At 37.0% G+C, this 27,933-nt stretch overlaps 1 protein-coding gene across 8 annotated transcripts in view; it reads right to left on the bottom strand.

Moving 5' to 3' along the window:
• Positions 1 to 7,338: 7,338 nt before the first annotated feature.
• DMXL1 (Dmx like 1) overlaps positions 7,339 to 27,933 on the bottom strand; it is a 152,750-nt gene continuing 132,155 nt past the window's right edge. For all 8 annotated transcript variants that reach the window (XM_036020679.1, XM_036020680.1, XM_036020681.1 and 5 more), the window contains 5 exons: positions 27,349 to 27,441; positions 25,668 to 25,759; positions 23,893 to 23,945; positions 11,448 to 11,665; positions 7,339 to 9,679 (listed from right to left, as the gene is read on the bottom strand). In XM_036020679.1, coding sequence (XP_035876572.1) covers positions 9,455 to 9,679; positions 11,448 to 11,665; positions 23,893 to 23,945; positions 25,668 to 25,759; positions 27,349 to 27,441 — 681 coding nt within the window. In that variant the 3' untranslated portion in view covers positions 7,339 to 9,454. The remainder of the gene's footprint in view (positions 9,680 to 11,447; positions 11,666 to 23,892; positions 23,946 to 25,667; positions 25,760 to 27,348; positions 27,442 to 27,933) is intronic.

Genomic DNA, 27,933 nt, shown 5'->3' with positions numbered 1-27,933 from the left:
TGTGTTAATAATTGTGAGTTTGCTGTCATTTTATTATACATGTTTTTTATCTTCTTTTTCTTAGATAAGTCCCTTTAACATTTCATAAAATAAGGGGTTGGTGATGATGAACTCCTTCAACTTTACCTTGTCTAGGACACACTTTATCTGCCCTTCCATTCTAAATGAAAGCTTTGCTGGATAGAACAATCTTGGATGTTCTTGTCTTTCATGACTTGGAATACTTCTTTCCAGCCCCTTCTTGCCTGCAGGATTTCTTTTGAGAAATCAGCTGACAGTCTGATGGGAACTCCTTTGTAGGTTACTATCTCCTTGTCTCTTGCTGCTTCTAGGATTCTCTCCTTCATTTTTACCTTGGCTAATGTAATTATGATGTGCCTTAGTGTATTCCTCCTTGGGTCCAACTTCTTTGGGACTCTCTGGGCTTCCTGGAAGTCTATTTCCTTTGCCAGATTGGGGAACTTTTCCTTCATTATTTGTTCAAATAAGTTTTAATTTCTTGCTGTTGTTCTTCTCCTGACACCCCTATAATTTGGATATTAGAATGTTTCAAGTTGTCCCAGAGGTTCCTAAGCCTCTCCTCATTTTTTTGAATTCTTATTTCTTCATTCTTTTTCTGTTTGGTTGTTTCTTTCTTCCTTCTGGTCCACTCCATTGATTTGAGTCCCAGTTTTCTTCCCATCGCTATGGGTTGCCTGTGCATTTTCCTTCATTTCACTTAGTGTAGCCTTCATTTTTTCATCTAATTTGTGACCAAATTCAACCAACTCTGTGAGCATCCTGATCACCAGTGCCTTGAATTGTGCATCTGATAAGTTGGCTATCTCTTGGTTGCTTAGTTGTATTTGCTGTGGAGCTTTGATCTGTTCTTCCATTTGGGCCATTTTTTTTTTTTTTTGTCTTATCTTGTCGCACCTGTTACATATGAGAGCAGAGGCTTAGGTGTTCACCAGGGTGGGGCAACCCAGTTGCTGGGTTGTGACGCTGTATGTGGGGAAGGGGTCCAAGAGGGAACAATGGCACTTGCTCCTCTCTTCGTCGAATCTCAGTCCCTTCTGCCCCTTTCCCCAAGCAAACTGAGCCCTTATGGTGCTGATTCCCATATGGGTGGGCTTGTGTATGTTCTAGGGCTCCATGGGTTTCTCCCATGAACTATCCTTTGAGGCTGGGAGTCTCTCCTTGCACCTCAACCCCCACAGGTGTTCTCAATCAGTGCCCAGAGGCTCTATATCCCTGTGTTGGAACCCTGGGACCTCAGGGTCAGCCAGCTATAGCGCCTCACTTCACATCGCTGCCTCGCTGGGTCTGCCCATTGCCACCCCAGGCTTGGTGTCTGCCAGTCGCCACCTGCACACCCAGGGTCTGCCTCCTGCGGTCTTGCACGCCTGGTGCCACCGCTTTTTGTGATGCGACCCCTACCTGCCAGGCTGCCCAACTCTCCCCTTCCTACCAGTCTGGATGAATGAGTCTATTTTAACTCCTTGGTAGTCCGACTTCCATACAGTTCCATTTTCTGTCAGTTCTGGTTATTATCTTGTTTCTGAATTGTTGTTGTCCTTATTTTCGTTGTGCAAGGAGGCACAGTGTGTCTACCTATGCCTCCATTTTGGCCGGAAGTCTTCAATAGTCTTACTTCTTTCTAATTACTAATACTCAGGGTAAGGAGTTGGTGTGCTATTTCCTTCCATGTATGAATTTTCTGTGTGCACACATGGATCTGTCTCTTTCCCTCCACCTAACAATGGCCTCATGAATTCTTTTAAAATATATTTTATTGATTATACTATTACAGTTATCCCAATTTCCCCCCTTTGCTCCCCTTTTGATGCAGACTCCGGTCCTCTGGAGTCAGTGTGTTGTGGATGAGGTACACACTGAGTCCTGTAGAGAAAAAGGGATGGCACGGCTACTCTCTCAAGAGGCGAGTGTGTCGACCCTTGCCTGGACAGGCTTTTATTGGTTTCCAGTTGCGTTACATCAAAGAAGGTTCTCAAAGAAGGTTCTCATGACTTCTAGATTTAGTTAAGTGATTACTTCTTACAGATAACAAAAAAGGAGATAAAGTTACAAATGCGAGGGAACTATAAAAATGATTGATTTGGTTACATTTCATCCTTGGGACGTCTTAGCACAGACTTTAGGGAGTTGCTTCAGAGATATACATTAAATATCTTCAGTCTTAGCTCAAGGTGAAGGAGTTTTAGCAAAGGCAAGTCTCATAGCAGCCTAGGAACAATGCAGCCCTGATTCCCTATGGGAAAGCTCATCTGCACACCTGGTTCCTGTGTGCCCCCTTGCATTGATTGGTTTTCCAGGTCAGTATGGGCTACATTCACCATTTCTATGCTGATTGGTTCCCTATACCCTCTGCCTGGTTCCCCTCTTCCCTTCTGTGATCCCCTAGCCTTAGTTCATGTCCATGGGTTGTACATGTAAGTTCTTTGGCTTCTCCATTGCCCATACTGTTCTTAACATCACCCTGTCTATTCTGTACCTATCAGTTATGCTTCTAAATCCCTATACTGTTCTCCCATTCTTCCCCTTCCCCCTCCCAGCTGGTAACCGTCCAAATGACCTCCATATGTATGATTTTAATCCTGTTCCTTGTTGTTTGCTTAGTTTGTTTTTGCTTTTGATTTTTAGATTCAATTGTTGATAGTTATTTAATATTCTTCTTTTTCCTAAATAAGTCCCTTTAACATCTCATATAATAAGGGTTTGGTGATGATGAACTCCTTCAACTTTACCTTGTCTAGGGCACACTTTATCTGTCCTTCCATTCTAAATGAAAGCTTTGCTGAATAGAGTAATCTTGGTTGCAGGTCCTGGCTTTTCATGACTTTGAATATTTCCTTCCAGCCCCTTCTTGCCTGCAAGGTTTCTTTTGAGAAATCAGCTGATAGTTTTATGGGAACTCCTTTGTAAGTAACTATTCTCTCTCACTGCTTTTGATTCTCTTTATCTTTAACCTTTGGTATTTTAATTATGAGGTGTCTTGGTGTGGTCCTCTTTGGGTTCATCTTGTTTGGGTCTCTTTGGGCTTCCTGGACTTCCTGGAAGTCTATTTCCCTTGCCAGATTAGGGAAATTTTTCTTCATTATTTGTTCAAATAAGTTTTCAGTTTCTTGCTCTTCTTCTTCCCCTTCTGGCACCCCTATGATTTGGATGTTGGCTCTTTTGGAGATATCCCAGAATCTTCTTAAATTCTCATTTTTTTGAATTCTTATTTCTTCACTTGGTTCTGGTTGAATGTTTATTTCTCACATTCCAGATCATTAATTTGAATCCCAGCTTCCTTCCCTTCAATGTTGGTTCCCTGTAGATTTTTCTTTATTTCCCTTAGTAGAGCCTTCGTTTATTCTCTTATGCTTTTGTCTTATCAATGAGATCTTCGAGTGTCTGATCACCAGTGTTTTGAACTCTGCATCTGATAGGTTGGCCATCTCCATTTCACTTAGTTCTTTTTCTGAGGTTCTGTTCTGTTCCTTCATTTGGGCCATATTTCTTTGTCTCCTGATTTCAGCTGCCTCCCTGTGTACTAGGTAGAGCCACTTTGATTCTGTTTTAGTGCACCTGTTAAATCATATGGTGCAGAGGCTCGGGCATTTGCCAGGGTGGGGCAACTCTGGGTCCATGTGTGGAGAAGGGATCAAATGGGACAAAGCTGCTGCTGGCTGACTTCTGGGGACTTGCCTGACCCTTGCCCCATTTCCAGTCACTTCACTCACTTCCCGTGTGCAACTGGCGCCCTAGCTGTTGTCCTGGTTGAGGTTCCCAGAGTGGGTTTGCATTTGTTCCCTGCTGTACTGAGGAATTTGCAGTTTCTTCTGCCACCTATTCCCCACTGGGTTTACAGCCAGAGGTTATGAAGCTCTTTCCCAGTGCTGGAGCCTTCGGGTGTGCAGTCTGGCCTGTGGCTGGGCTTGTTCACTCATAAGGTGTTTCCTTGACTTTTATCCACCACATGGGCAGGGGCTGCCCAATCTACTGGCTGCTGCTGCCTCACTGACTCTCTGCCTCCAGCTCTCAGCTGCCACACTGAGTCATCTGTTTCCACCTCAGATGCCCCATCTCTACCCCTCCTACCCATCTGGATGCATATAGCTTCTTTAAATCCTCTGTTGTCAGACTTCCGTACAGTTCTGGGTATTTTCCTGGCAGCTCTCGGTGTTTTCCATTTTTATGTTAGCTGTATTCCTTCTTATGGTTGTGCAATGAGGCAAAGTGTATCTACCTATGCCTCCATCTTGACCAGAAGCGGCCTCATTAACTAAAAAAAAAAAAATTCAGTATTATGGATTACAAATGGTCTGAGTCAAGGCATGGCCAAGGTTGTGGTTGTTAAGTCCTTTTGTTAAAATCTCAGATTAAGGATGTGTCATGTAGGCCTTTTGTAATACCATTCCTAAAAAATTTCTATACCACAGCAGTCTCATAGGTGGCCCAAGGTACAGAAGAGCTTCAGAAAAAAAAAAAAAATGGGTGTGGCTTTTGTCTAATAAGTGGATTATAATTTCATATATATGAAACCCAGGCTTTTAAAAGCCCTTTTTTTTCAGATTTAACCATAATGCATAGAGATAGTATAAAATGTAGAGGTCTTTGAACCCTCAAACTTCTCTGGTGAGGAAATGGGCTGAGAACAGTACTTAGTTAAAAATAAAGGTGGCCACCTTTATGGAAAAGGAAGGATGACTCAAGTAGAAAAACCAGGCCAGTGGATAGCCCATTGTGGAGAATTACTTCCAGGGAAAAGGATTACTCAAGGAACTGGTGATATGTGCCCTGATAAATTTCAGAATCTTGTGGGTGGGCTGGATTGGGAGTAAAAGGGAGAAAACTTTACTTGAACAATGATTAAAATAAAAATAAATAAATTTCAGAATCTCTGTAGACTAGGGACTACTATGTGACTCTAATTTTCCCCCCTTTAGAATGGGAGATAGCTAGCTACCTTATCGTCATCTCATCACTGTATATTTGGTGTGTGGAAGGCACATAACTTAGCTCATAGGTCTTTAGACTATACTTGAGGAACTTCATTCAAGGCACAATATACATACTTGATTTAGATGATAGAATTCTGGGGATCAAGCCTGGCCTGGATGGAGTGATAAGATGAAAATATTGGAGTTTTAGAAAGTGTCTTGTATGTGGGAATACAGGTTTAGAAACTTATTTAACACATATCCCAGGCCAATGCACTATACTGCTTAAATCCTGTTATATAAGTAATACCTATACTAATATTAACTAGACAATCAGTTGTAGACGAGCAAAGCATTTCCACTGTGAAAGGGGTTGCCACACCAATTGTCTCTACCATACATCTGTATTTGCAGTGGAAGGACAAAAGACATTTTTCCCCTTCCAAGAAGCCTTGTGAAACAATGTGATAGACGAACTCAGCATTATCTCCCTAAATGACAGGACACATACATACAGAAAATACCAAGCAAGCAAAGGTAAGAAAAATCATGAAAAACTCAAAAACAGATTTAGTTTTAAAAATAACTGTAGCAAAAACTATAGACATTTCTAAAAAGACTGACGGGTACATTTAAGTAATCTATGTTCAACTTTTTCCAAGTATTCCAAAGGGTAACCTTTCTTACTTAAATAATTATCAAGCATTAAACACATCCCAGCAATTCAGAAAAAGTATTCCTGACAATTTTACTCAACAGAGCAGTTCCCAAAGTTATTAGGCCCTATTAAAAATACAACGTATTTTCTTTCACCAATACACATACAACAATATTTGGTATCATGTCATTGAATGGGGTTTAAAGGAGTTTGGAGACATATTACCTGTATTTTTCGGACCATAAGATATGCCTTGGTTTCAGAGGAGGAGAATAGGAAAAAAAATTTTGAAGCAAAAAATGTGGTAAAATATTTCATAACATAAATAACATAATATTTCACCAATGTAAATGTAAACAGAGCTCAACAGCAGCATTAACAACCATTATTCCTCCCAAATTGCAGGGGGTGGGGGTAGTGCATCTTATAGTCCGAAAAATACGGTATCTCTTTCTTCCCTACTCCCATGTTAAAATTTTGTTTTGTGTGTATGTTTTTATACATATTTCTATGTTTCCACCAAACAATGGGATGTTATACCTTTTACTTTGGAATTTCAATTTCTCTCATCAACCTCTTTTCAGATAAGCAGATACAAATCTAACATTTTTTAGAGAATAAATGATAGAATATTCCATTGTATGGATGCACCACAATTTGTTCAAGCATTTATCTATTAACATTTAGATTTCTGGGGTTTTTTCTTCAAAAGATATTTCAATACACATTTGTGTACATATACTTTTGTGTGAGAGTGCTTCTATCTTTATAGGATAACTTCTCAAAAGTAGGGTTGCTCAGTATGGATAGGTAACTTTGTGGTAGTTCAGTGCTGCCAACGATGTTTTCTTGTGCCCATCTCCTTGCATCTTCACCAAAATTGACGTTGTCACTGTTTGACTTGATATCAGTCTGACAGATGCCAAGTGGTATCATATGGCTGCCTCTGGAAAAAACACTTTTTTAACCATACTTTGTGCTTGCTGACTTTTTCATGTCCTGTTCTGTGAATTATTTGATTTCTCCAATAACCTGTTTACCATTTTAAAGTTCTTTTTGTATACAGAGACATTAATGCTTTTTCTATTATTATGCAAATATTTCTAGTCTATCTGTTCTTTTAATTTTGGCTGTAGTCTCCTGCCAGATGACATTTTAATTTTTTGTTTAGTAAAATATGCCTGTTAAAACATCACCCCCTAAGGTTGTATAAGGATTTTTAAGTGGGTATCTTTGTATTGTGTTCTGATCATTGAGACTAGTGTGAGAAATTCCCACCATGTTTTTTAAGCAATTTAAAAAAAGAAGAAGAAATAAATTTGGGCAAGACAGCAAGAAAGGAGGATGGAGTTGATTGTCCCATGATTCTATGTAAGAAAAAATACCTATGTTTCAGAAAATGAGACTTGAAATGTGATTTGTCCTGTCATTACAAAGCCACATTCTCATAAAATGCACAATTTAAAAAATGTACTTTGATGTATTCACTCCATTAACGAGAATGAAACTTTACATATATTTACATCATTTATATTTAAATATATTCCTACTATTTTTATTCTCACCTTTTTTTTGAATAATGCTTATCCAATTAAGTTAAAGAGATGTAGAAAAGAACAGGGTATCTGGAAAAATTATTCAATCCTTCTTACATTAACCAATTCAAATACAGAAATACTCCATTTTAAAATGTGACATGTACTTTAAATCAACTAAAGTGGCATAAATATTATTTAACACAATAGCATGCTAAAAAAAAGTCACTGCATGATTGTTTATTTAAAATATGACTTTGGGTGTAATTACATATGGGCTTACATAATTTATTATTCATACAAACCCTCAATTAAAATGCATAATCATTTATCCATAATGCTTTTTTTCTAATAAGCATAATAATAAATTTCTATCTCGTTAAAAGTGTTTAAAGCCTTTTGGATCTTGATTTGTAAAGAAATCACTGAAAAATAACTTAAGCTTAACTACGTCAAACAATGGTATTGTTTGCAGTGCTGTCACAGACTTCTCCATGGTAGAAGAGTCACATGTTGTTATTGCACAATTCATAGTACAGGTTATATATGCTCATGAACTCTCTACATAATGACAGTGTTTCCACTGCAACTTGCTTAACACATTTAAAATAATGAGTACAATTTACAAAATCTTTAACAATATACTTTTAAGATAAAAGTATCCTGAGGATATTACAAAATTCATTTTACCAGCCCTTCATTTCTTTGCTTTATTCAATTCTTTAATCTCCAAGATAACAGTTGTTCATATTGTTACATAAAAATGTTCTTCAATTCCTATTAACAAAATATATTTAAGCTAAATAGCATATAATTGTCCCTTAAACACTTAGTTACATCTGCCCCTCTTCTTGGTTAAAATCAAGTATTTATCAAGTTTCCTATAGTTCTGAGTCAGAAAAGGTATAGCAAAACACAGAGAGAAATAGGGTAAGCGCATTTAAGTTAAAAGCACTGTGTATTTTTAATATTTTGGTCATATTTTATAATAAAATAATATATTTGGCAAAATAATAAAATATAAGGTTCAGTTTATTTTCTATTAATGGTAGATCTGGCAGGTATTTTACATTTGTAAATACTATTCTATTTAATTTGACTGTTTCACAATTGTTTTTAAAAACACTGCTGTTAGGTTTTCAGAACTTTGAGACTAAAAGCACCTAAAAAAATAAAATACAGTTTAAGTAAAATGTTTGTTTGATGCTCAAAAAATCCTTTCATAAATTTATAAACTTACTTTTAAGTGTCTCATATATGCCAACATGAAATTGTTACTGCCTGCTAAGAGTCAGCTGACTCAATGTAATCTTTAAAATAATAATCTTGGAGGTCTTCCTGAAACTTATGTGAAAAAATTAAGATGGGAATTCAAAAGAAAAAGAGAACATGAGCTCTGCCCAGGTGCTCAGGTGGATAAAGTGCTGTCCCCATGTGCCAAGGTTGCGGGTTCGATCTCTAGTCAGGGCACATACAATCATCAACCAATGAATGAATAAATATATGGAACAACAAATCGATGTTTCTCTCTTTCTTACCCTTCCCCTGCTCTTTAAAATCAGTAATAATAATAATAAAAGAAAGAACATGAAAAACCAGCAGCAAAAAAAGTGTTTCTGGTGGCAGTAGTTATTATGGCACAAAAACACATGAAATAACATGTAGTTTTCTCATATATACGCAAAGTAAGTTCAAATAAGATGTGTAAGATATATTACATATATACACATAACCACACATATATACATACCCACACTTGGGCTCCAGGAGGGAAACTTGAAAATTTACATAATAAGCTACTTGGCTCATTTATCACTGAAGTCCCAATGACAGTTTAATGAAGATGTTCATTATTTTTTTGATTCTTAACCAAGTATCAATATATCATTAGTTAAGGAAGAGACTGATATGTATAAGTTTGAAAACAGAACTGAGAGTGTGGTGAATTAAGTGATGATGGATGTGCAACTGCTTTTACATAAAAAGGTATTTTTTACTGTGAAAGAAATTCATGCAGAGGTATCTGCAGAAAAATTTATCAACCATTAAGAACACAAAACTCCTTTGACACCATGACATACTCACTACAACATAGTATAAATATGTAATATTAAAGCATTACCTAGACATTCTACTTTGGGCAATATAGTCTAAATCTGAATGACCTTGTTAATTTTTAAGGCATCAGTGCATCAAGGGCAAAGCTCCATAAAATAAACTTGAAAATAAGAAAGCATTAGCTTATTTGTAGCATAGCAAGTAATCAACGTACATTATATCTGTTGGCCACTTTATGGACTAGGCGATAAATTATAGATCTTATTGTCAAAATGTTACAGCATGAACTTCACATCATTTTTCAACACTTCATTTAATGGGCTAAACTGATCCGGCAGTATTCTCATTTTCATTGTTCCATCAGCTCCACATGAAAAAATATGGTTTGCTGGCCCTGTCTCAATTTGCATCACTCCAGTTCCGATATTTCTGAAAATGGATTGCCGAGCATGTTCACTGATAAAAGTGTGAAGAAGACTAAAGGTAGAGAGACTCCAAATCTAAAAGACATTAAAAACAAAATTTAAAAAATTGGGGTTAAGAATTACTTTAAAAGTCCAAATGTAATATTAGGCCTGTCCTCCTGTGCAAGTAAGGAATTTCTAAAACAAAGATGGAGAAAAACCTATCTAGGCCTAATATCTTGATCCTGTATATGGTGTTGCAATTTTCTAACTCACTTTCATATTATTACATTCTTCCAAATCCATCAAGAGAGGAGGGGAGGGTATTTTAAACTCTGCATTGGAGAGGAGAAAATTTAGGTACGAGGACATTAAGTGTACAATGCTACGAAAACATAATATAATAGGGACTGTAATACAGATTTCTTATCTCTCAGCAAAGCTTTTGCTGTGTAGTTCTGTAATGAAGTAATCTTGTCTCTATCATACAAAATACCCACCATGGGGTCAGAACCACTGAAAAGAGACACCTAGAGGCCTGCAGACAAGGCAAATTATGTTCCAACTGCACGATAAAGTTAATTATTACAACTTCAGTATTCTTAATTAAATAGAAATTTTCTATTTTTAGCCCCTGCCAAAATAAATGTGTCTGTTCTTAAAGTAATTTATAAGCATTTTCACTTAAGGAAACCAATTTATTTCTTGAATTTTTAGATCACATTAAAAATATTTATTTTACCCAAGAAATAAATTAATTCCTACTATTCTAGGCATCATTGTTAAACTGTGACTTGTATACTGTGACTTGTATAAAGATAATTTTTTTTTACTTGATTAAATAATAAAACTCAAAGTACCAACTAAAGAACTAATCTAAAACACAGTATGAACTGCCAAAACTGAGGGCAGTTCAAATAAGAAATTAGCTTTAAACTGAAGAAAAGAATTTTGTATGGAAGTTGGTGTACATATTTGATTTTAAGAAAAGCCTTTCAAAATTCTATAATTCTAGTTAATTTCTTCTGGCTGAGAATTATGAAAACAATACACCATTTTAACAAAGTAGTCCAATATTTGCACTAAATAGCCTCTCTAGTGCTTACATTAATGAATTCTGTGAAATTAGACTCCTCCAGGAGGCTGCTGACAATAGGAATAATTTAGGGACTAGTCTAAACTGACTATTTCTGCATATCTTTCCAAGTATGGCCAGAGGTCTCTCCATCAAAACGTAGTGTTTTATAATACTAGGTATGTGTTATAAAAATGCACAGAGTGCATTTCTGAACTCTGGACTTACTGTTTTGGGGGTGGGACCTAGCAACAGTATTTTTGAAATGGAGTACATTTTTAATAAACTGCTTAACATATTAAATGACCTCTACATTCTAAATACAGTGGAGTTTGAGAAGGACTGTTATAGGCAGGGCCTACCCAGGTACATTTACAATTCTTGAATCAGGCACCGAGAGACTGCATGCTATTGCTATAAATTAAAAAAATAATGGCATAGGAAATATGTCAGTATATCTCACAATACTTGAAATTGAATTCAGTAACTCCTAACATGCAGTCAAAACTAATTGTAACATTTGAAATATGTTTATATCCACAGAAAGTCTAGTTCTTTTGCACACATTAAACATATTTGAAAAACAGTGGAAAAATAGACAATTTTCAAGTTAATTATTATTTCATTCATTAGAAGACATTAAATCTTTTTAGTTAATATGGTTGACTACTTAGGAGTTGTTAATATTTCTGTTATTTAAATAGACTGATGTCATCAATATGATTAAAGACCTAGGATTTCTGAAGATTTCTTTTCATTTTGTAGATACTGTGGCATTACTGTGTTTACCTTTATGTTGCCTTCAGCAGATCCTGTAACAAAGTACTCTTCAGTTGGATCAATAGCAATGGCTTTAACAGGAGAATCATGACTCTGGAAAAGTTGCCTCTGTTGTCGTTGCTGAAGGTCAAACACACATGTAAAACCTTTTCTGCCACATGATATTAGTAGCTGATGTTTTGGAGCATATGCTAAAACAGTAGCTCCACTATCATGGCACATAAAAGCTGAAAGTTAAAAAAAAAAAGTAAAAATCATATAATAGTATAAGATACACACTTATGTCTCTTTTCCAAGGTGGAATGCTAGAACAGATTTACCCTTCTTCCTGTAACAAAAAAAATAAAACAAGTGATATATAGGAAACAATGGTTTGGGACACTGGCAATGAAGAATGATCTCTCCAAGATTTGAAACAAACTGTGTGAGCCACACAAGTGCCTAGCTTACTGCCCATGGAGTGTTTTCTAGCCAGGGCACAAGGAAGAGGAAACAAATTATCTGGGTTCCTGTCCCCATTAGCCACAGTGGAAAACCTCAATTCACCAGGCACAGGATAAATACTCAGAAGGGTTTTATCTCAGTAGTAGGGCAAAATTAGCCCTATAGCAAATGCTGCTTTGGTCCTGTTAACAAAGGACTCCCAAATCCAACTGTTTCCAGGTAAGTTAGCTCCAGAACAAAGCACAAAAATATTTACAGAATACAAAAATAACTAGAACTTAATAAAGTAAAATCCTGGCCTCTAATAAAAAACTACCAGGCATATAAAGAAGCAGGACGGGACTTCCGGCAAGATGGAGGAATAGGTGGACGCACCGTACCTCCTTGCACAACCAAGAATAGAACAACAATAATTTACAGACAATAACACTCAGAACTGACAGAGGATTTATCTGAATGGAAGTTGGACAGCCAAGAAGTTGAAGTAGACCCGTACATCCAGACTGGTAGGAGACGACGAGCCAGGCGGGCGCAGGGCTGGCACAGGTCGGCAGTGAGCGGAGTTCAGGGAAAATTTGGTGCAAAATCAGCGCGACAGCCATCGGGGCACAAGAACGCAGCGGTGATCCCTGAGTACGCAAGCTGCGGCTGGCTGACCCAGTGAGGCAGTGATTGTGGACCAGGGCAGAGCTTGCAGCCCAGGAGCCCAGAGAAGGGTCTGAGCCCAGGAGAACGGAACTACCGCCATTGTTCCCTCCCGTCCCCGCTCCCACCCCCACATATAACGTCACAATCTAGCGACTGGGGTGCCCAGCCCCGGTGAACACCTAAGGCTCCGCCCCCCCCACCATAACAAGAGCGACCAGACCAAAAAAAAAAAAAAAAAAAGGAGAGACAGGGAAAGATATAAGACATGTTTCCAACAGAGCAGATCAGTCCCCCAGGACTCATCCTTTTGAGTGACTAAGAAATAGCCAATCTATCAGATGCACAGTTCAAAACACTGGTGATCAGAAAGCTCACGGGATTGGTTGATTTTTGGGCGTAATTTAGATGAAAGGATGCAGGTTACCATAAAAGAGATGCAGGAAGATACGCGGAGGAGAGCCAATAGTGAAAGGAAGGAATCTGAGTCTCAAAACAATACAGTGGTCCAGAAGGAAGACAGAATCAACCAAGCAGGAAAGCATGATGAAATAAGAATTCAAAAAATCGAGGAAAAGCTTAAGAGCATCCAGGACACCTTTAAGCGTTCCAACATCTGAATTATAGGGGTACCAGAAGGGGAAGAGCAACAAGTGGAAAAGTTATTTGAACAAATAATAAAGGAGAACTTCCCCAATCTGGCAAAGGGAACAAACAGTCTTCCAAGAAATCCAAGAAGCTCAGAGAGCCCCAAAGAAGTTGGACCCAAGAAGAAACACACCAAGACACATCATAATTACATTAGCCAAGATAAAAACGAAGGAGAGAATCCTAGAAGCAGCAAGAGATAAGGGGACAGTAACCTACAAAGGAGTTCCCATCAGACTGTCAGCTGAATTCTCCAAAGAGACCTTACAGGCAAGAAGGGGCTGGAAAGAAATATTCCAAGTCATGAAAGACATGGACCTACATCCCAGATTGCTCTATCCAGCAAAGCTCTCATTTAGAATGGAAGGGCAGATAAAGTGCTTCTCAGATAAGGTCAAATTAAAGAAGTTCATCATCACCAAGCCCTTATTTTATGAAATGCTAAAGGGACTTATCTAAGAAAAGAAGATAAAGAAAAGACATGTATAGTAAAAGGACAGCAAACTCACAATTATTAACAACCACACCTAAAGCAAAACCAAAAGAAACTAAGTAAACAACTAGAATAGGAACAGAACCACAGAAATGGAGGGCACATGGAGGGCTAGCAGCAGGGGGGTGGGAGGAGGGAAGAGGGGGAAAAGGTATAGAGAATAAGTAGCATAGAATGTAGGTTGAAAATAGATAGGGGGAGGGCAAGAATAGTACGGGAAATGTAGAAGCTAAAGAACTCATAAGTATGACACATGGACATGAACTAAAGGGGAGGGGAACGTGGGTGGGAGAGGGGGTACAGGGTGGAGGGGAGAGAAGGGGGGAAATGGGACAACTGTAATAGCATAATCAATAAAATATATTTAAAAAAAAGAAAAATAAAGAAAAGCTGACAACCCTAAAAAAAAAAAAAAAAAAAAAAAAAACAGGACAATAGAATCCATAGAAGAAAATTTGTCAAATCAATTGAAACTAACCCACAAATGACACAGATGATCAAATCAGGGAATTAAAAGTCATTGTTTAACTACATTCCATATGTTCAAAAAGCTGATTGAAAGAGTGAGCATATTAAATAGAGAAATAAAAAATATAAAAAAAGACCCTACTTAAAAGTCTATACATTAAAAACTAGAATGTTTGAATAAAAAATAAAATGGATGGGTATTATAAGCAGATTAAACATTGCAAAAAAAGTTAGTAGACCTGAAGACACATCTATATAAGTATCAGAAATATGAAATTACAATTAATATTTTTCTTTGAAAAATAATCTAGCCTAACAAATCTTAGGGAAAAGAAATCTGTATATAGCTCAAAGACAATATGGCATAATGATGAAAAGTCAAGAGTTAGAATGCCAAGGTCTGAGTTCTGGTTTTTGTCTGGGTTTAAATGTATACCTTAGATAGCAGAAGATGGTGGCAGAGTAGGTAGAAGTTACACTCACCTCCTCCCAACTATGAACTGGAATTAAAGAACTAAATTAAAGAACAATCAATCTGAATAATAAACTGAAGACCAGGTAAACAGAGGTTTTACAACCAAGGATTTATAGAAGCCATATCAAGACTGGTAGGAAGGGCAGAGAAGCAAAAAGGGCCGGCCCTGCTCCCATGTGGAGAAGCTCAGAATCTGGAGGGACATATCAGCTCTGCCGAGGTCCCCCACCTAAGGACCATGTCAACTCAACCCCACACTGGGTCTCAGCCCACAGCAATAGAGCCCAGGAGAGGTGTGCACCTAACACCTGGCTGTAAGACTCCGCAGAGATTCTGTCCACCAGGGAGACCCAGGTGTTCCCTTAAAGGGCCAAAACTCAAAATCTCCTTCGCAGCCATTTGTCCTGGGCTCTAGCAGAGGGAGGGCAGCTGAAAACATTAACTAGAGTCTTGCTAGGACAGTCTGAGCTGTATGGCTTTGGCAAGAGAGCTGAAGGGTCAGCCACCAGGGTCCCTGTGTTGAGTTTCTCTCCCACACTGCTCACAGACACTATCTTTCTTGGGGCCCCTCCAATCTGCATCGGCCTATGGGGAATGCACAGTCCTACTCTCCTGGCCCCCTGGATGCCCCACCTGAGCTCAAGCCCTGTGAAGGAGTCTGCTGCCTGAGCCTGTTGTATAGACACTCTAGAAGGGATTGTAAGGGCAAACTCAATAATAATTAGAGACAAAAGTTGAACGGCTGTGAGGCAGAGACCATTTCTCTTCACTGCCCACTGGGGACCAGTAACATAACACCAAGACGCCCCCATACCCCTGCAGCTATAGTGGTCCCTCTGAGAGCCAGCCAGAATGCCCTGCTGGAGCAGCCACAGCAGTCCCTCCCAGCAATAGCCCAGATCACTTGCCCTGCCAGCTTTTGTAGCCCCTCTGAGGCCTGGCCACTGGAGCGGCCACAGTAGTCCCACTAAGTAGCAGCGCACAGCCTTCCCCATTCTGCCACTCCCCCAATGGCTAAAGTGGCAGCACCCCAAACCTCATGGGAGAGCCACTAGCCCCATCAGGAAAGACGCGTTAGCCCCACCCTCTGGACTCCTGATGTCCCCGCTCTGCTGAGTTTGTGCTCTGTAGTAGTATGAGCTAGCCATGGCCAGACTGGTCTCCTGTGCAGATGACTCTCCATTAGGTCCAGACAAATTCTGGGGAAAATTGAGCTATGTAGCTCTTAGGCAGGGCCATTTCTCATGCACACAACAGACTAGCAGTCCTTTGCAAAGCCTTGCCTGCATAAGGCCAAACCTTGGTCTATATGGGCCTGAGGAACACTGCTAGCCTGACCCTGATGAATCTGAGATCGAACCCCACCGCAAAGGTCCATTAGCACATGGCAGGTGGTGGCTGACTTTGGTGTACTCTGAGACTGTTGCTAAGTGGCCCCAAACCCAGCTATGGTACTGAGTTTGAATCTGTATCAATAAGGCAAACATCACTTGCCTCTACCTGTTGATTCACCGAGAGCCTCCCTCAAGGAACTCAGGTACTGCCAGATGCTCTTTCAGTAACTGAGCCTAACAGGTAGCTTACAGGAGAAGGCAGATCTCAGGCAGCCTTTGGCCTTTTGCTGACCTATCACCAGGGCTCCGAGCTGGTAGAAACCGGCCTTGGTATACAGCTAGGCCCCTCCCATGCACACCCAGTCTCAGCAGAGGCAGCAACAAATTGTGGATCACTTTATAACTCCATACAGGTAGTCCAGGGCTTGGTATTGGCAGTGCCTGATATTGAGTGACACTAGATTCCCACCCAAGGGATCTCAGAACCAAAACAACCAGTGGTTCAGACCACATCAGAGCATGACCTAAGTAGCTCCACAGTGGCACAAACAAAGGGGAGAGCTCAGCAGACACCAGCCCCTGTTGGGGCAAATTCAGTTTTGTGGTACCAGCCCTGCGTAGCAACTCATACAGTGTACTGGGGGGAGGGAAGAATTTCATTTCTCATAGCCTAGAGTGGGGTAACCCCACCCACAGAAGGACCAACAACAATCAAGGCTCAATAGGATCACTGATCTAACCACACAAGGGACATTCCTGAACCACCTAGCTCAGGTGATTAGGGAGACTGCAACTCTGAAACCTACAAGACTCCGACTACAAAAGGCTACCATACCAAGGCATAGCAGATCTACCTAATACACAAAACAAATACAGAGAGGGAGCCAAAATGGGGAGACAAAGAAACAGGTTCCAGAAAAAGAACTAAATAAAATGAGGGCAAGCAAACTACTAGATACACAGTTCAAAACAATGGTTATGAAGGTGCTCAAAGAACTTAGTGAGGACTTTACCAGCATGAAAAAGGACAAATAAACAATAAAAGAAACAGTCAGAATGAAATATATAATATTAGAAATGAAGAACATACTAGAAGAAATAGATATTAGGCTAGGTGAAGCAGAGGGTCAGTCAGCAATTTTGAAGGCAAGGTTGCAGAAAACACCCAATCAGAGCAACACAAATAAAAAATATTAAAAAAAAAAAAAAGGAAGATAGTCTAACGGGTTTCTGGGACAATATGAAGTGCCATGACATTCATATCATAGAAGTACCAGAAAGAGAAGACAGAGATCAAGGAATCAAGAACCTATTTGAAGAAATAATGGCTGAAAATTTCCCTAACTTGGTGAAAGACACACAGGTCCAGGAAGTGCAGAGAGTCCCAATCAAGATGAGCACAAAGAGGCCTGAACCAAGATATATCACAATTAAAATGGCAAAGGTTAAAGACAAAGAATTTTTTTAAAAGATTTTATTTATTTTTAGAGAGGGGGGAAGGGAGGGAGAAAGAGAGAAACATTAATGTGTGGTTGCCTCTCATGTGCACCCTACTGGGGACCTGGCGCACAACCCAGGCATGTGCCCTGACTAGGAATCGAACCAGGGACACTTTGCTTAGCAGTCTGGCGCTTGATTTACTGTGCCACAGCAGCCAGGGCCAAAGAAAGAATCTTAAAAGCAGCAAGAGAAAGTTATCTACAAGGGAGCAAATAAGTGGAAGCATATTCCATGTTCATGGATAGGAAGAATTAAGATCGCTAAAATGTCCACACTACCCAAAGCAATCTATAGATTCAATGCAGTTCCCATCAAGATACCAATGGTGTATTTCAAAGAAACAAATATTCCAAAAATTTATATAGACCCACAAAAGACCGAGAATATCCATATCAATCTTAAGAAAGAAGAATAAAGTTGCAGGAATCACACTACCAGATATCAAACTATAGTACAAGGCCATAGTAATCAAGTTAGCATGGTACTGACATAAAAACAAACATATAGATCAATGGAACAGAATAGAGAGCTCAGAAACAAACCCATACCTTTATAGTCTATTAATATTTGACAAAGGAGGCAAGAACATACAATGATAGTCTGTTCAATAAATGGGGTTGAAAAAATTGGACAGATAACATGCAAAAAAATGAAACTAGATCACCTTTTTATACCATACACAAGAATAAACTCAAAATGGATTAAAAACTTAAATGTTAGACTGGAAACCATAAAAATCCTGGGAGAAAACATAGGCAGGGAAATCTTGCAAATTCCTTGTAGCAATTTTTTTTTCCAACATACCTTCTCAGGTAAGGGAAACAAAAGAAAACAAACAAATGAGATCACATCAAACTAAAAAGTTTTAGCACAACTAGGAAAACCACCAACAAAATGAAAAGAAAACCCACTGAATGGGAGATCATATCTGCCAATGATACATCTGATAAAGGGTTACTACCAAAATTTATAAAGGACTTACACAACTCAACACCTAACCCCCCCCCACCATAAACAAACAATCTAATTTATAAATGGACAGAGATCCTGAATAGACACTTCGCCAAATAGGACATAAAGAAGGTCAATAGACATATAAAAAATGCTCAATGTCACTAATCATCAGAGAAATAGAAATTAAAACACAATGAGATACCGCCTCACACCTGTCAGAAAGGCTACCATCAATAAATCAACAAAGAATAAGTGCTGGTGAGGATGTGGAGAAAAGGAAAGCCCTGTGCACTATTGACGGGGATGCGGACTGGTGTAGCCATTACAGAAACCCATATGAAGTTACCTCAAAAAATTATAAATGGAACTGATTCATGACCCAGTGATTCCACTTCTGGGAATATATCTGAAAATACCTGAGATGCTAATTCAAAAGAGTATATGCACCCCCTATGTTCATCGTAGTGTTGTAAACAACAGCCAAGATTTGCAAGCGATCCAAATGTCTAAGTGCCCATCAACAGATGAGTGGATAAAAAAGTGGTGACATATATATATAATGGACTACTTGGCCATAAAAAACAAAACCTTACCATTTGCAAAAGCATCATTATGTTCAATAACATTAAGTCAGTCAAAGAAAGAAAAATACCGTATGTGGAACCTAAAGAACAAAATTAATGAATACCCAAAATTGAAGATTCATAGATGCAAAGAGAGAACTGGTGGTTGCCAGAGGGGAGGGATGGGTGTTAAATTCATTAATGTATTCACGGTATGCATAGTACCTAGCATATAGTAAGTATTCAATAAAATTTAATTATTATCATTAGAATCTAAATAAATCTAATTATAGGCATGGATTTTTTGAATTTTACCAGCATTTTGAGATATAACTTAAATAGCATAAAATGTAGAAACTAAGTATACATCCTTGATGAGCTTTGACAAATGGATACTTATACCAAGACATAAACTGTTTTCATTACCCTAGAAAGTTCCCTTATAACTCTTTGTCGTCAATCTTCCTCTCCCACAAAGGTAATCACTACTCTGATCTTTATCTGATTAGTTTTGCCTGTCCTTGAACTTGACGTAAGTGGAATTTTACAGTATGTACTGTTTTGTGCCTGGCTTTTTTCTCTTCAACATGTTTTAGCAGTTAACCCATATTGTCACATATATCAGGTAAGTCTTTTAAAAACCAAACTGTATTCTACATTGTATATATACCAGTTTCCTGTTGGACATTTGTATTGTTTCTAAGTTTGGTTATTATAAATAAAGCTGCTAAGAACATTTCAATACAAATCTTTTTGTGGGCATGTGTTTTCATTTCTCTTGGGTATGTGTGTAAGAATATACATTGCTGGTTCATACTAGGTGTATGTTTAACTTTGTCAGAAACTACCAGTTTTCTAAAGTGACTTTGCCATTTTATACATCTGTCAATAAATTATGAGTATTCCAGTTCTTTAGCATCTTCGCCAATACTTGGTATCATAGACTCTTAATTTTGGCCATTTCAGTGTGGCCAAAATTTTAGTTTGGCCATTTCAAACTAAACTCATCTTACGGTGAATTTAGTTTGCATTTCCCTATGACTATTGATGTTGATCATCATTTCACATGTTTGTCATTCAAATATTGGTAAGTGGATAAGTTTTAAAATCTTGAATATAGTGTGCCTTTCATGAGTTATGTCTTTGGTGTTTTTTCTAAAAACTTATCATGAAATCTAAGGTCATCTGGATTCTCTCCTACATTTTATCCTAGAAGTTTTGTAGTTTTGTATTGTATGTATAGCTCTATGATCCATTTTGAGTTAATTTTCATGAAAGAGGTGAGGTTAATTTTTCTATATATTAACATCCAATGACTATTGCACTATTTGTTGAAAAACTGTCTCCACTGAATTGTCTTTGTGTCTTTATTAACAATCAATCTACTATATATGTGTGGGTCTATTACTGGGCTCTCTGTAGGAACACCTTGCTTTATTGCTCTGCTTTATTGCACTTCACAAATACTTTTTTTTTTTCTTAACACATTTAAGGTTTGTGGCAACCTTGCAATGAGGTCTGTTGGTGCCATTTTTCCAACAATTGTTCACTTTGTGTCTCTGTCACAAAGTGAGAGAATTGATAGTTCCTTCAGTATTTCAAGTTTTTCATTATTATTATACCTGTTATGGCAATCTGTGATCTGTGATTTTTGGTGTTACTATAATTAATTGTTTTGGGCTGCCATGAATTGTGCCCTATGATGGTGAACTTAATGTTGTATGTATTCTCACTGGCTGTCCCCCTATCTCTTTCCCTCTCCTTGGGCCTCCCTATTTCCTGAGATACAATAATACTGAAATTATGCTAATTAATAACCCTACAATGGCATCTTCAGAATTCCAGTGAAAGGAAGAGGCTCCTGTCTCTCAGTTTAAATCAAAAGCTAGAAATGAGCCCTGGCTGGTATGGTTCAGTGGACTGAGTGCTGGCCTGAAACCAAAGGGTCCCTGGTTCAATTCCCAGTCAGGGTGCATACCTGGGTTGTGGGCCAGATTCCCAGTAGGAGGCGAATGAGAGGCAACCACACATTGGTGCAACCCTCTCTTTCTCCCTCCCGTCTTGTCTCTCTAAAAATAATTTTTTTAAATAAAAGCTAGAAATGATTAAGCTTAGTGAGGATGGCATGTCAAAAGCTGAGACAGGCGGAAAGCTAGGTTTCTTGCACTAGTTAGCCAAGGTGTGAATGCAAAGGAAAAGTTGTTTAAGAAAATTAAAAGTGCTACTCCAGTGAACACACGAATGATAAGAAAGTAAAATGCCTTTATTATTGATATGGAGAAAGTTTTAGTGGTATAGATATATCTAGCCACAACATTCACTTAGGTCAAAGACTAATCCAGAGAAAGGCTCTAATACTCTCCAATTCTATGAAGGCTGAAAGAGGTGAGGACACTGCAGAAGCAACGTTTGGAGTTAGCAGAGGCTGTTTCACGAGGTGAAAGGAAAGATACCGTCTCCATAATTTAAAAGTACAAGGTGAAGCAGCACATGCTGCTGGACAAGCCACAGCAAGTTTATAGCAAGTTATCCAGGAGATCTAGTTAAGATAATTAAGGAAGTTGGTTACACTAAAGGATAGCATTTCAGTGTAAACAAAATAGCCTTATATTGGAAGAAGATGCCATCTAGGATTTTCATAGCTAGAAAGTCAATGCCTGACTTCGAATTGTTAAAGGATGGGCTGACTCTTTTGGGGATGGGGGTAATACAGCTGCTGACTTTAAGTTGAAGTTAGTGCTTATCTACCACTCAAAAAAACCTAGAGCCCTTAAGAATTATGCTAAATCAGCTCTGCCTATGCTCTACAAAAGGAACAACAAAGCCTAGATGACAGCGTATCTGTTTACAATGTGATTCGCTGACTATTTTAAGTGCACTGTTGAGACCTACTGCACAGAAAAAAGACTTTTTTCAAATTACTGCTCACTGACAATGCATGTGGTCACCCAAGAGCTCTGACGGAGATGTACAAGACTAATATTTCCCCACCTGCTAATTCAACATTCATTCTGAAACCCATGGTTCAAGAAGTAATTTTGACTTTCAAGTCTTATTAGTTAAGAAATACATTTGATAAGGCTACAGATGCTATAGATAGTGACTCCTATGATGAATCTGAGCAAAATAAAAATTGAAAACCCTTTGGAAAGGATTCACCATTCTAGATACCAGTAAGAACTTTGTGATTCATGGGAAGAGGTCAAAATACCAATATTAATAGGAGTCTGGAAGATGTTGATTCCAGCTCTCGTGGATGACTTTGACGGTCATGAGAGTTCAGTGGAGACAGTAACTGCAACAGATCTAGATTTAAAAGTGGAGCCTGCAGATGTGACTGAACTGCTGTAATCTCATGATAAAATTTGTAATCTCATGATGAGTTGCTTCTTATGGATGTGCAAAGAAAAGCTGTCTCTTGAGATGGAATCTACTCCCGGTGAAAATGCTGTGAAGATTATTGATATGACAACAAAGGATTTAGAATATTACACAAACTTAGTTAACAGAGGAGAAGCAGGGTTTAAGAGGACTGACTGCAAATCTGAAAGAAGTTCTACTGTATACAAAATACTATCAAACAGCATCACATGCCACAGAGCAATTGTTAGTAAAAAGATTACAATATAGTATAAACATAACTTTTATAGGCATCAGAAAACCAAAAAATCTGTGTGACTCACTTTACAGTCATACCCCAGAGGTATTACAGTTCAGTTCAAGACAACTTCAATAAGTGAATATTACAAAAAAAAAAAGAAAAAAAAGAGGGGTAATCTTTGTACTGATGGAGGATCTTGCCTTTATTCTGTAAAAAAATGCAACACCTCTGAGGTACAAAAAAAGTGATGGGCAATACAATGATCTATGCCTGTATTGCAATATTTACTTTATTGTGATGGTCTAAAACCAAACCCACATATCACTAAGGTGTGCCTGTATCCTGTTCCATAATCTGTGTCTATTCTTAACCCAATACCACAATGTCTTAATTACTGTAGCTTTACAGTAAGTCCTTAAATCAGGTAGTGTGAGTCTTCCCAGTTTGTTTTTCTTCAGCATTCAGTATTCTCAATCTGTTGCTTCTTTCTATTAACTTTAGAACCAATTTGTTGATATCTGCAGAATGGCTTGCTGGAATTTTGATTAGGATTGTATTGAATCAGTGAAGTTGGGAGGAACTGACAACTAAACTATATCAAGTCTTCCAATCTGTGGATGTGGAATATCTGTCCATTTATTTAGATCTTTGATTTCTTTTGTCTTTTATGTAGTTTTCCTCAATAGATGCTATATATTTTGTTAGATTTATGCTTCAACATTTCATTATTTTAGATGCTATTATAAATAGTAGTATTTTTTTAAATTTCAAATTCTAATTGTTCACTGCTGGTATTTGGGAAAGCAACTGACTGTAGTATACTGATCATGTATCCTGTGACTCTGCTATACTTGCACATTAGTTCCAGAAAGTGTTTTTGTAGATTCTTAGGGATTTCCTATACAATTGTTTCACCTGTGAATAAAGACATTTTTATTTCTACTCTTTCAATCTGTACATCTTTTATTTCCTTTTGTCTTATCGCATCAGCTAAAACTTTCAGTACAATGTTAGTTAAATAGGAGTGGCAAGTGAAGACATAATATTAGGCAATATTGATGTTCACAATGATGACTTTTAACTATCAGATCCAAAGTAAAGACAAATTATTTTCACATTATTTATGCTCTACTATCCCCCATCAAGGTACAGTGAAGAGTCAGTTATGTATATTGCATTTTTCTGCTTCCAAACGATGCCACTATAGGCAAAGTAAACCTTGTGGTATGACATTTATTAAAAAATATGTCAATAAAACATATTTATAAAAATAATTCTTAGTTTATTAATTTCTTGACTTTCAAAATTATAAAATGCTTCAAAACTTACCATGAACTAAACTATTGGCAGGTGCTACAAGAGTATCCCACAAACATATGTTTCTGGAAAAAAAAAAGATTACCCCTGAGTACACAGTTAATAGAATAAAAAATATGTCTCATATAGTTACATAACATTTGAAACTTGCTCTTACAGAAAGTTCTTAAATTTATAAAAGCACCCAATACACGTAACCAATATATTTATGTTTGATTAATTTTAAACAAAATTTAAAAACTACTGGCTCATAAAATTGAGTAACTTCAGGTTAACATGTATAGTTACAATGATACTATATGAAGCCTGAATATGGAAGCAACTTTTTATACTCATTGATTCTCTAACAGACTGCCATACACAAATAACAGGATATACTTAATTTTTTGGAGTATGAAGAAAACTTATTTCTATTATGAATGGGAGCAGCTTTTACTCCTTTCTGTGAGTTGCAAAGGAGGCAACAATATATGTAACAATTTCTATGGAAGATGGATTGAAAATCCACATTCCTACACTCCCATATCTAGGGCAAAGTGACACCTTATAGATAAATATAAAAGCTCAGTAAACTCAGTTGGCCTTGGTCTCATAACTCAGCTATATGAGAGAAATCAAAAGGGGGGGTGTGGAGATGGAGGCAGGAGAAGACATTTTCTTGCATATTTAAGATTTTTGAGGGGATGGCAACAGGCTACTGCTTATTAGCTACTGTATACCTAATAAGTCTTTCTGGGTTTCTTTTTGTGAAACAGTGATTTTAACCAGTGTAGAGTGGTACACTGGTGTGCCACAAGAATTTTTTAAAAATGCAACACCTGACTATTTAGTCAGGGGCATTGACTTCTTTTCCCTTATCTTGTCAAATAAAAATATGAAACAGCAAACACTAAAATAGCCACAGATGTGAATGCCTTGTTTTGAACCTTAAATATATATAGGTCATATAATAGAGGTGCCTTATTGTTCACACTGCATAATAAGGTTGTGTCTGGTTAATTATTGGTAAGAGAAATCCTTATATACAAGTATAGGTACCTGATTTTTTAAACAAGTCACTTTAGAGCAAAAAGGGTAGGTATTTACTATTATTATTTTTTAAATCAATCAAAATTATACCTTTTCTATCAGGTGATCAAAAAATATATTTTTGGTGTGCCACAGAATTTTATTAATTAGATTATGTGTGCCATGAGATGAAAAAGGTTGAAAATCACTGATCTACCTAATAGAGCCCTAGTGAGGATTAACTAAATAGCACGGCCAACAACTAATAGGTTTTTTTTTTTGTGCCTCGGGCTTTACTAACACATAGGGAATAATATGGAAAAAAATTAATTCCACCAACAATCAAATCTTATTTCCTACACTAAAGTCTTAACATTAGAATATTAAAAATATAAAAGAAATGGATTTTTTCAAAACATTTTTGAATTTTGTTAAATTTATTGGAGTGACATTGCTTAAAATTATGTAAGTTTCAAGTATACAATTCTATAATACAACATCTGTATATGCATTGTATGTTCATGCAAAGTAAAGTCTCCTTTCATCACCATGTATTTGATTCCATTTACCCTGTTCCACCTGCTTTTTATTTTTAATGGACCTGAATAGCCTTAAATTTATACTTAGAACACTAAAAATGCCCAAAGAAATCATTTTTATAATAAAAACATTTAAAGGCATGATTATGAACATTTTCTTGAGACATAAAGACATAAAGCAATTAAAAATAAAGATCAGCTATACATATACACACTTCAATTTCAATTATAGTCTCTTACCTATTGTCAGTTGAAAGACCAGCTGTAGCTATTAGGGAGGAGGAACTAATGAAGACAAAATCATTGGCTGTTTTGTTATGACACTGCCAGGTCTGTAATGGTTATAGACAACAAATGTTAATGCTATTAACAATTTTATAACCAGGTAGATGTATTAATCAAAAAATGACTGCATAATTTGTGGCTTACTTTGTGTCATTTTTCCTCCTGAACTTGAGAAAAGTTTCAGGGCTAATACAGAGAACTCACACACACCCTTTACCCAGATCCACCTATTTTTTAAACATTTGCCACATTTGCTTTAGCCTCTCTTTCATTAATACACTTACACACACACACACACACACACACACACAGCTTTTCCTGAACCATTTAAATAAGTTGCCTATATTGTGACCTTTATTTAGGAGGTCATTTGCTATTGTTCAACCAAAAGTTCAAAGAGAAACAAAAGGAGGTTAAACTCTAAATATTTTCCTTGGAATATTTGTGAAAATTTTTGTCTTAGAAGATGGAAACTATAATTTTTAGATTCTCAGGCAAAATTATTTATTTTCAGAAATATTTAAACTTTTAAATACTTTTTCATATATGTGAATAAAAACATATTACTAATAGTCAACAAAATTTAAAAATTTATGCTTTTCAATATTTCATCAAATAAGAATTTAAAATATTATGACAGGGTTAGTCAATTATAAAGTCTTCCAAGTGATGTTTGTTCAGATGTTTCTCCTCAATAAAAAAATGAGTTTTTAAAGATGTCAATATCATCAAATTTAGATTGCTCCTCTGAGTCACTTCCCCATTTCCCTCGATCATTATTGGAGGTGGACTAGATAATATGCCCTTAAAACAAACAAAATCTACTTTAATCTCCTGAAATCAATAAAGTACATTTTAATCCAATTTATCTCCTTATAAATCAAAAAAGGGAACAGTCCCTTGGGGAACAGAAACTTGTATATTTCAATCTCTTTGCTTAATAAAGAATATGAGGAAAAATAAATATTCTTTCAAGGTACCCCATCAACCCTCCCTTGGTTGTTTTCACTTAGATTAGTACTATATTCTGGCATTTAACTTTGGGTGAATTACCAGGACCTTAAGCCACATTCTTTACTTTTTCTTGATAGATATAGCTTAGTGCTATAAAGAGCTTCACTAAAGAATGTATTGTATATAAATTCAGTGCTCTATGAAGCTGTAGAATGTTCATTAACCCTGTGTAGTCCTGAATAGAGGTGTATCAATTTTTTTAAAGAGATAAGCAAGAAAATAATAGTACTAGCTATAGAATATGCTTTCTACTTTGTTCACCAGGGATAACTGCAAAAAGCAACCAGATGAACTGGTCTGTTGATCATTCTTTTTAGGTATAATACCCACTGCAGCTTAGTAATGCTGGAAAAGGGCCTGAGTAACCCACAGATGGCATGGGTCTCTGGAGATACCATGTTGGTTCTAAACAGGTTAATTTTACAGCTTACCTGAAATTTTTATACTTCACAGAATAATTTTCATGTAATACAAGGACAGGAGCTTATAGTAAACTGATTGAATATATAGGACTAGATGGATTAAATTTTTTGGCTTTAATATTTCTTGCCTCTGATATGTATTCTTGGTGTCTTTAAAATAAAAATTCATAAAATTTTAAAGTTAGGAATTCTTGGCTTACCAGGTATGGCTTAGGCATGCTTCCAGTAACTGGACAACATTTCCAGTTTGTTTGATACAAACTTAAATATCCATCAGCATCAACTATTCCAAACTTAGAGAAAAAAATATTTAAATGTTTAATACCAATATAAAAGCACATATTTACCCTTACCCTTATTTTGATCCTGTATTTTGATTCTTAAACATGATTAATACATTGTCTGACTTTTAACTTCATCTATACATCCAGAAAAAATTTAGGTACTGCTTAAAAAAGTTGAAGGGTAGACATAAAGAAAACAAACATCAAATATCCATTTGATTATACTAATCAAGAGCACAGTCTGTATATTCTCTATAAGTACTCAAAAAACAGGATCCTGGATTTATATTAAGCTATATGACAAAGTTTTAGCGTGTATAAGATAGAAAATTGTTCATTTTGAGAAAGAAATGAGAACTACTAGAATATGCATGAGAAAAACATGGAAACAACAGTAGAGAGTAAAATGAAACAAAGATTATCATAGTAAAAGAATTCCACTATGGGAACTTAGGCCAATTTGATAGGGAAAATGTCAAAAACTCCAGTAAGGGATTATAT

Source organism: Phyllostomus discolor, chromosome 3 (genome assembly GCF_004126475.2).
Source record: "Phyllostomus discolor isolate MPI-MPIP mPhyDis1 chromosome 3, mPhyDis1.pri.v3, whole genome shotgun sequence".
Classification (NCBI taxonomy): Eukaryota; Metazoa; Chordata; class Mammalia; order Chiroptera; family Phyllostomidae; genus Phyllostomus; species Phyllostomus discolor.
The sequence above is the reverse complement of the archived record's forward strand: the minus strand, read 5'-3'. Positions and strand labels throughout refer to the sequence as shown.